This window comes from Teleopsis dalmanni, chromosome 1 (assembly GCF_002237135.1).
Source record: "Teleopsis dalmanni isolate 2A chromosome 1, ASM223713v2, whole genome shotgun sequence".
In the NCBI taxonomy this organism is placed as follows: Eukaryota; Metazoa; Arthropoda; class Insecta; order Diptera; family Diopsidae; genus Teleopsis; species Teleopsis dalmanni.
The window spans coordinates 165,596,339-165,606,731 of record NC_051846.1 but is presented as its reverse complement, the minus strand read 5'-3'; the positions used below and the strand labels follow the sequence as shown (position 1 = coordinate 165,606,731).

At 27.6% G+C, this 10,393-nt stretch overlaps 3 protein-coding genes across 3 annotated transcripts in view; all 3 read right to left on the bottom strand.

Moving 5' to 3' along the window:
* LOC119666646 overlaps window positions 1-2,282 on the bottom strand; it is a 7,442-nt gene extending 5,160 nt beyond the window's left edge. Inside the window, exon 1 of the mRNA XM_038075927.1 lies at window positions 2,272-2,282. Coding sequence (XP_037931855.1) covers window positions 2,272-2,282 — 11 coding nt within the window. The remainder of the gene's footprint in view (window positions 1-2,271) is intronic.
* Window positions 2,283-3,584: 1,302 nt separating this feature from the next.
* On the bottom strand, window positions 3,585-4,524 carry LOC119669905 (uroporphyrinogen-III synthase-like). Its single transcript, XM_038079953.1, has one exon. The coding sequence runs from the start codon at window positions 4,450-4,452 to the stop codon at window positions 3,679-3,681; it is 774 nt and encodes a 257-aa protein (XP_037935881.1). The 5' UTR covers window positions 4,453-4,524; the 3' UTR covers window positions 3,585-3,678.
* Window positions 4,525-6,587: 2,063 nt separating this feature from the next.
* On the bottom strand, window positions 6,588-10,392 carry LOC119666645 (the record flags this gene model as incomplete). Its single annotated transcript, XM_038075925.1, has 3 exons — window positions 6,588-7,940; window positions 8,003-8,651; window positions 10,277-10,392. Coding segments are annotated over 3 exons (2,040 nt in total), but the record flags the coding sequence as incomplete, so codon positions are not given.
* Window position 10,393: the final 1 nt, after the last annotated feature.

Here is a 10,393-nt window from a genome sequence, read left to right as displayed (position 1 = left end):
TAAAAACAACAACAACAACACTACCACGAAGAATACAACAACAAATATCGACCAATATTAATAAACTTAACAATTTAAGCAATTATCAGCAGGAAAGTGTCTTTTATGTCGCAAAATAAAAACAAAAACAACATATTTTTATATATATATATTTATATATATGTGTATATAACATATAAAAACATAAATATATATACATACATATATATTTATTAACATATATATGTATTTCTAAACGCTTAATACAAACAACAATAATAACGACATTCATTTGCATTTTTAAGTTTGAAAATTAATATATTATTTTTCTTATATTTTTAAAATTGTTTAATCGAAAATAAAAGTTAATTATATTTAATAAATTACTTCCATTTTTCCTTTTAAAAATACTGGAGAAATTTTATTTAAGATTGTTCCGTCTTAACTATTATTATTATTATTATTATATGATTAATTATGTAATCAACTTATATATAAATATATATAATTTCTATTATATTTTTTTTTTTTTGAAAGTTTAAATATAATTTTAAGGCATAGTTGATGTTTTTACAATTTTAAATTTAAATTAAATTACATAAAATGAGAACGGTTAAAAATTGAAATATAACTATAACACACACAAAATAAAAAAAAACAAAAACAAATCCATTTACATTAATATAATTTTATTATTATATAAAATAAAAATAGTAATTTGAAGCATTTTAAATTTAACAAGAAAAATATATATATATTTATAAAGAACATGTATTATTGGAAAAAAAAGTATAAAGATGAAACAACGCATACTAGCGCAGGTTTGAATTATTAATTTTATTGTATTATTTTTCTTTTTTGTAACGCAAAATATTCGAAACTTTCTTATGTATACATAGTATATTTTTATAAAATTAAAGATTAAATAAATAAAAATTAATTTAATAGTTACAAAACAGAAACAAGTCATTTATTTACAAGTGCGTATGATAATAATATAAATTGTTTTAATAGAAATTTAATTTTGATTCTTTCCATAATATGTTTACGACTTTAAATAGCCAGCTAACCAATAATAATAATTAAAAGTTATAATATGATAATAATAATAATATAATAATAATAATAATATAACAATAATAATAATAATATAATAATAATATAATTATAATAATATAATAATAATAATATAATAATAATAAGAATATAATAATAATAAGAATATAATAATAATAATATAATAATAATAATATAATAATAATAATAATAATAAGAAAATAATAATAATAATATAATAATAATAATATAATAATAATAATAATAATAAAATAATTAAAATATAATAATATAATTAAATTAATAACATAATAATAATATAAATTAATAACATAATAATATAATATGTTTGCTAATATGTAATATATGCTAATATCAAATATTAGCAACATATTTTTAAATTAGTCTAAGATTTTATAATGTAAAATGACTTATTTGTACTTTTCCAACATTTTATAAATTAATATCCTGTTACAGTGCAAGCTTTGTTAAAGCGATACCTTTATAGGCATATATAGGTTTTAAATATAGGTTTTAACTATGCCATCCTGTAAGTCAACAGTCTTCTTACAATGTTTAACAGAATTTAATTAGATATCTATTTGTTATTTTTAATAGAAAGTGCACGTAATATTATAAGTATTAGATTGGGCGAAAAGTATTCGGCGTTATTTTTCTGTTCGCTTTCATTAAAAATTTTATGTATTTAAATCTAAACCTCATCTGAAAATTGTTTTTCAATTAAACAAATTATCTTTTTTTGGATAATTGATTGACATTGATATGAAAATTCTTATGAAACAAAATTTCGAATAAAATATGGCCCGAAAACATGATGGTGGTAGAGTCAGTATTATATTACAATAAACTGTCGGTGTTGGCGGATCACTATGTGATAGAAAGGATCACTCTGTGGATGAGGAGCGAACTGTACTCACCTTATGTGTCAGTGTTCTAGGGGAAGATCTAAAAACTTTGGGGCCCCTTACCGATCAAAACCTGGTGTCGTCCTGTAATATTAGGGAACTATGCAAGTTAATAGAATTGTTAGGTTGGTTCAATTTTACCTAATGGAGAAGTCGTCCCTTCTGCGTTCCTCGTATACTGACCTCGAGTTTGCGCATGTACAAACGTTAATCCTGTGGTACTACAACTAATAAACTCTTAGATGATCAGTTACATCCATTAGAGAAATTTAGATATGAAAGGTGCTTCTAGCTTTTATTTGCTTATTACTGCAAAGACATTATTGTGAAGGAGGTGATCAAGCGTGTTGTCTTCTTAAAGCATTATTAGATTATCATATATTCCCGTTGCTATAATACTTTTTTATTGGTCTAATACTGACCTCAAAGAAAAACTGGAAAATCTTTGTTAGTTCTTTGAAAATAAACTCGAGATTGTAGAACTATTATTCTACAATAATAATAATAATAATTCTAATCGAAGAACGGCAGAAGGCTGTTGAAAATGTTGAGGGACATTAGATATAATAGAATTATCTAATATTATAAAATATTAGAACTAAAAATTTTGTGGCCATTTAACGATAATATAAGGAGCCCATTATTAAGCATTGAAATTTAAGTTCATCTTTTTATTTCTTAATATTATTATTTAATGTTTATTCAAATTTTTTTGTTAGTTATTATAAATGGTTCCAACGATGAAGAACAAGTTAATTAAGGTTTGTGGTCATGAAATACACATAAAATCTTGTTATAGATGATCGTTTGATTGTTCAAGAGGAATAACATTGTATTATTGTAGCAGAGAGAATTGTAAGAGAATTAAAATATTTTTATTACGGATTTATTTATTCCCATCTGCCAGAAAATTTATAAATTTCTATTTATGCATCTATGAAAATTCAAAAAATAGGAGTGAAAATGTAGAGATTAGATGAAAAAAAATTTTGTCTTCTACAGAGACAGTTTATGGTTTATGAATATTAAGTTCTATTGTTTCATCTTCTTGCTATATATGTTCATTTCATCCTTCAAGAAGAATAACATTGTATCAATGTGGCACATAAAAACTGAAAGTATCAAAATATTGTTATTATGAAATTAATTATTAACCAATATATGCAAATATTGCGGATAAGTAACTCATATTTATGCAACTATTAAAAACCCAAGCAAAGGAGTGAGCAAGTAGAAATCAAAAAATAAGAAAATGTTGTCTTCCACACTTTGTTCCAATTATAAATCAAGATTTTCTCTTTACTCTTAAAAAACATATAATTTGTTTTAAAAATAATAGGAATATAAAACCATAGAATTAATTAATTGTATCTCATATTGACAAACTGTAATTGCTTTGGTTGATTACTCTTAATTGGCTAATAGCCAATATTGAATTAGCATTTAGACAAGATAAAACACCTTAAACTTTAACGATAACTGTACGTATAGTGGGTCAAGAAAATGTGCAGAAATAGCATACATTTTTCTCAATATATCTTCCGGTAAATATATAACAAAATCTTAAGTAAAAAATCATTTTATTGATTTTAAAATAATTAAATAACAAAACAATATATAGCCTTTGAAGCTTTTAGAAAAATTTTTTTTATGATTTTTCATATTTTTTAAATACATTGTTAGACAATGTTGCTTCAACTTAAAACCAGCATCAGTCTTATTTGGTATTTCCTTCTGTTTCTAATAACGCTTTCACAATGTATTCAACATTTGGACGTTCTGCAGTGCGATGCACAATACAGCCTTTAGATTCTATTGCACGACGTGTGCTGGGTCCAATTGCAACCAATTTATATTTATCGAAAGACAGATTTTTTGCTTTGAATACGTCATAGGTGCAATTGAAGCCTGACGGTGAGAAGAAGGTCAGTGTATCAACGGTATCGTCTTTGAGTGCAGTTTCCAAATTTTCAGCCAAATCTGGATTACATTTTGTTTCATACACTTCACAAGTTTCCACATCAAAACCATTCTCAGTTAAATTTGTGCGCAGGGCATCTGTTTGCAAATTTCCACAAGGTATAAGCAATGGTCGTTCCTTGTTGCCATCAAAATTATTAATTATGAACTGTGATAGGCTGGCTGCATTTCCACTTTGTTTGCCGTGAGTGAAAAGTTGTTGTAAATTCTGCATTGCTAAATTATGTGTCAATTCCCCGACAGCATAATTGTGTAACAATTTCCAACCAGGATTAAGTTCCATATCATTCAACGCATTTTCCACTGCCTCTACGCTACGTGGCGAGTTGAAAATTATACCGGAATATTTGTCCGGCTGCAATAATTTCGCTCGTAAATCATCAAGATTTTTAAAACAAAATACTAGTGTAGTAACGAATATAACGTTCTTCCCATGTTCTCGTAGAACGTCATTATACATATCGGAGCTCTCCGTTTCCGATTTCAAGAAAACTATCGTTTGACGACTCATCTAGGCGACTATAAATAACAAAATAATTTTATATTATTAGGCAATTAAAAAAATTACTGCGCTGTTGCAGTGGAATGTGAATGTAAATATAAAAACAAAAACAAAAAATAATGAAGAAGTGAAGTAACAAACACAGGGTTGCATTTACCAACAATACAATAATATTTATAATATTGCTGAATTGTCGACTGTTTTATTCAAAATATTATTATGGTCGTGTGCGAATTCAGGCAAATTGAGGTAAAGTGAATTGAAATTTCCCAAGGATTTTTTGTATTGCAATTTTGTAAATATTTATTTATTTATTTATTGCACTTATTTATTATTTTTGGTTAAAAGTTTTCAAATTTATTTATTCATTTATTAAACATCTTATAAAATTTTCACAATAATAATACCTAATTTACCTAATTTTTATGTAATTTACCCTACTAAAAATTCTGGTAAATACTAACATTCGCTGCCATACCGATATAATATAATATTTACCATCAATTTACTCGAACTCGCACATGGCTTATTTTGTTAATAACAAAAAAGGTGAATTTGTTTAGAGTTGTTATTAAAATATAAAAATTTTTTTTTTGTTCAATAATTGATTGTTACATTTTCTACCCATATATTAGTTGATATAAAAAGTATCTGTAATTTTTTGGTATACTTTTAAACAAAATTATTAATGAAATTATTAGTTAAATAATAAATGAATTTTAATAAAGCTTTTATTGACCATATTGACTCGGCCTACCCTTTACTGTCTGCTGCAGCCTATGCCTAGCAACTCTCTCAGAAAAAACACCAAAACAGCTGTTGTGTTTACTTTCAGTACTGGTTAGGACTATGTTTAGGTTTTTGGGGGCCACACTCACACTCAGCGATAATCTCCAATATTAGCATTTAGCAGAATCTAGCCTCTATAACTGCCTTCTTCTTCCCACTATTACGAGGAATTGTGGATTCAAAATAGTTTTCTTAGCTAATTGAGGAGGATTCGTTCCCCTCTCCACTTCAACTAACGTTATTGGCCATTATTATTTCCAATATTTTGCTATTTTTCGGTTAGCTTTAAAATTCTATTAGTGCATAATTTCTGTGGTTTATCGGTATAAAACTTGGTCAATGATTTGATTTTTAATAACTCTTTGGTCGTCTAACTTATTACCATTTAGAGAGTTTTGCATAGATTAAAACAAACAGTATTTAGATGGTGCAAGCTTTGAATTAAACGATGGATACATTAAAACTTCACACTGAATTTTCGTGAATTTGTACTGGATCATCAAAGATGCGTGTTACCTAGCAGTGTCATTATGGAGCACAACTTATTATCTGTTGGCCAATGCTGGTAGCTGTTGCTTGATAGTTTAGTTTAAGCGGTAAAGTTGTGAGCGGTAGACAACCAATTATTTACCTTACACCCCGATCACATTAGCATAATAGTTCAGTGAACATACATGTATATATATTTATAGGAAAGAATATTACTATAATAGTCATGTCTGTCAAGGTTCAATGGTGGGCGGGACCATTATTAATTTCTTGTTTTTATCTATCATCTTAGTTATGTCATTGGCATAAAAGTCCAGTGAACAGATTTTTATAGAGCCAATAGAGTCTGCGAAATTTTAATAGTGGAGACTGAAAAGGTATTAGCCACAAATAATCATCATTAATTCATGTTCCTGAATCTGAAAAGCAGATAACATGTAAGGATTACAAGACGAATACATGGGTAGGGGAATTGATGGATGTAATTAGAGTTAAGGGGGAGAGAGTATATAAGAGAAAATATTAGAATTAACTGTATAAATACAAATAAAAACAAAATTAATTTAATTTCACGTGCCCTTAAAACTTCTTTATTTATATATTTAATTGTATTTTATATATAATAATTATAATTTTAATATATAGAAACACACACAAAAAAAAAAAATGGCAGTATATTAAAGTTGGTTGTTTTTGTCTTTTAATATGTATAATTTGTCTTAAACCTATGATAAAAAATTATGTCAATTCAAAACATTTTTAATTTCAAATAAATTAATTCTAAACTATTCTAGTAGTTAAGTCTTATATATAATTCAATCAATAAATATTTAATTCATACATATATATATATATACTATAGAGAACAAAAATTAATTTAAAACAATTTCTTGCTTAACGATAATTAACAAAATAGTTAACTTTTAGATTTGAACGAAGATTTGTTAAGAAGTCATTTGACTCTCCTTCCATTTCTTAAGTAAATCTCCTCGTCTATATGTTGGCAGTACATCGTTAATTTTACGTAAGTTGAAAGAATTTTGACTATTTATGCTTCTACCATTGCTTGGCAGATTCCATAATTCAGAGCAAACGGATTGTGCCCGCGAAGAGCAATTTATTGATAACGGTTGCTCATAATTCCTTTTGGCAGTTGTATTAATGTGATAATTTCCATTGATTGGTTCGAAGGAATTATAATAATCTAAACGCGAAGTTGCATGTGGTGCTTGAACACTGTCAGGACATGCAGAATTATCACGATCAATTTGTGATTCAAAACCTGATGATAAGGAAGATGAACGTGAAAACTTTGCATCATTATTATCAATGGTATTATGTGGTTCATGAAATAAACTTGTAGCTCTTTGTTCTGTACGTTTATATCGATTAAATAACCCACCTGAAGACCAGGATGTGTTTGCATTTGAAGGTGATGGCATAACAACGTGTGCTTGTGTTTGTTGATGTAGAGTATTGTTAGGAACGGAAAATGGCGATTCGGCTCTTGTTGAAAATACATCAGAGTCCATACTTTGTAAAGTTGAATTTAAAAAACTATGGTTGTTCTTCTTTAACAGAGGCTCGGCATAAGAATTATATTGATGTAAGGCAGTGTTAGAAGCCGAAAACGGCGAATGAGCTACTCTGTTACAATTGTCTGTGTCTATATGTTGCAGTGTTGAATTTAAATAGTTACTTTCGTTGTTTTTGATAATAAAAGTATCACCATAGGGATTAGTAGTAAACGAAGAGTTTTTGTATAAAGAATTCTCATTATTTTTACGATTCAGATTTAGTACAGATTCTCGCAAAATATTTTTACTTGATTTTAGACCCTCTCCTCTAAAGGTAGAATTATGTAGCGTGCTATTGTTGTGGTTTAATGAAGAATTAGGTGAACATGAAGTTGGTTTCTTGTTTGTAAAGCAGGTACGATAACTCAAGGTAGGAGAAAGTTGAGATCGTGGAAAACTGTTTATTGATGGAGCGGATGGTGTTACAGTTGAATAATTGGTTGTTGTAGGATATGATCGATTGCTATGAGCTGATGTTATGCTGCTATTGTAATAATCGCTTATAAAACTCTTTGTTTCCTCGTCACTTAAATATTCAGAGTAAATTTTGTGAAAACTATTTGTTGAACTGTCGTGTTGTGCACTAGACCAGTCGCTCGTCTTCGTTAACGTAAGAATAACTGTTAAGACAGACGCCGAAAACTTAAAAATAAAAAAAAATATTAATTTTATTTATAGTTTTGATAACTTCAATTAAAACTTACAAATAACATATTTTGTGAGATATGTACATCACTCACTAAACCAATAGCAAATGCAGCCCAGAGTGCGACTAAAAATGTAAAACGTGTCAATTTCAAACTATCCAATAAATTATAGTAGAGGGCAGTGCATAAGATTGTAAAAGGGCTTATAACCATATATATAGAATTGAAATCCAGGCGAACTATATCTGGCATACTCAAACCCATTGAGTAAAGTAACATCATAAAAAGTGTGCGCACGAAAGATCCAATTCTGGCTATAATATCATATTTACTAAAGGTGTCCATATATGTGTACAGTACACGAATGAATGCAATCGAATGCGTTAATACTTTGAAGATACTACTTCCTAATAGCTCTCCAAATGTTTCTGTAAGTATATCACGTTTTATTGTCGTCATATTGCCTAGAAGACAAAATATATTCAAAAGTGCCATTGTGGCAATTAAAATCTTGAATTTATGTTTCTTTCGTTGTTTAACAGCCTCTTCAAGTTCCGTGAATTGTCCTTCTTTCAATAAGCCCGCACGTTTGGTTACATAGTCTAAAAATTTTGCACCCAAAGCTAAATTTTTGCCTTCGTTCAGTACGTTACGTACATGAAGTTTACAAGTACGGCATAAACCATACTGCTTTTCTAGCTGAGCACTGAAAAATATAAACATAAATATAGAAAATATTTTAATTAGTGTTTTTACCAATAGAATATATATTATTTTATAAATATAAATGAAGTCTGTTGTAAAAAATTCACAGACAGCTACTAAAACCAATTAAGAGAAGTGACAACACAAGCAGATCCTCGAGAGCTACAATAACATCAAAAAGAGAATGGAAAGTTATGATATGTATAACTTATGACATATATGTTATGTTATCTTATGACATATAAGTCATTATATCTTATGACATATATATGATATCTAAAATGAAAGAAATTCACTAACAGTAACTGTAACCAATAATAGAAGAGAGTTGTATTTTGGGTTAAAGTTGCAAAAAAAAAAAAAAACGGTCGAATGAAATATAAGAAAGTAGTTTTCCATCTATATCAATAATAACGACGACAAAATTATATTAAAGTTCCAGAAACTGTGAGATCTACGTTATTTGTACATTTTTTTATATAGATCAACAAGTACCTCTTAACCCACCTAACAGATATTATTACAACAAAACGATAATACTATAAAAACTTCTTTCCTATTCGGTTTATTTTTCAGATCTGACTTTTTGAGGCTTTTATCTGCTCACCTTTTATCATTGGAAGGTGAATTTAGAACAAGAAAACTAGAAAGACCGAAAAAATCGACAGTATGCCGTAAGATCTCAGAGAGATGAAAGCAAAGAACTGGGAAGAATGGAAGTATGTTGTGATACAAGCTTAGGTTTCAAATGGACTGTATATCTATGTTGATGATGATAATGATGTTGATTATGATGACGAGGATCTGTTCACAAACCTTAATCAGATATTATGCGAAAACACTTATGACTGAAATGAAGAAATTATCTTTGAAACAGAAACTAAATCTATTTTGAGGATTCTTTAAGAATTATTGGAAATATATTAATGAAGAAATTATTCTTGAAACAGAAACTAAATCTATTTTGAAGTTTTCAATAAATTACTATCTGGTATAGAAACGATTCTATAACAATTATTGGAAATATATTAAAGAAGAAATCCAAACCATGAAAAAAAATGATTTACATATTTTCCTTATCTGATCGTACAGTAGTCATCAATCTTACTCTCTCCACTACTAATCAGAATATTACAATTTGTAAATAAATGTGCATAAAATTGTTTATTTATACAAAAACTTAAATTGTATATGTACTATGTTTATTCATATAATCATGTAGATTACATTGTTGATTTTTGATAAGTAACATAAACTACTTTTAGTGTGTGCAACTATGACTTTAATGATAATTCAAGATTTCTGAACTGATTAATTCTTTCAATATAAAATTTTACAAGTATTTTGTTAGATTGTTATGATCAATTAATTATATCATATATATATGTAAGAAGATGAACTGTTGGGGTGTAAAAATTTTTTTTGATCATATTGGAATTTTTTAGTTCTGCAAAAATAATCCCTTTCTTTTATTCTAAACTGATTAAAGTATAGGTAAGAGGGTCATAATTGAAGGCATTATTGAGCAGGTAAAAAATTGATGTAACATCTGTCGTCTAAACCTTTTAATCTCTTTATTTTTTTTTTTACCACTACATAAATGTCTCTAATAATACGTTAACTTACTTGTAGACCTTAAATTCCTGATCGAAACGATTTTCTTTTGTTGGTTCAAATTCTGCACGTTTTTCTACTATCCAATTTTGGGCTTCATTACATGCTTTACAAAGTCCATTTTGCGGT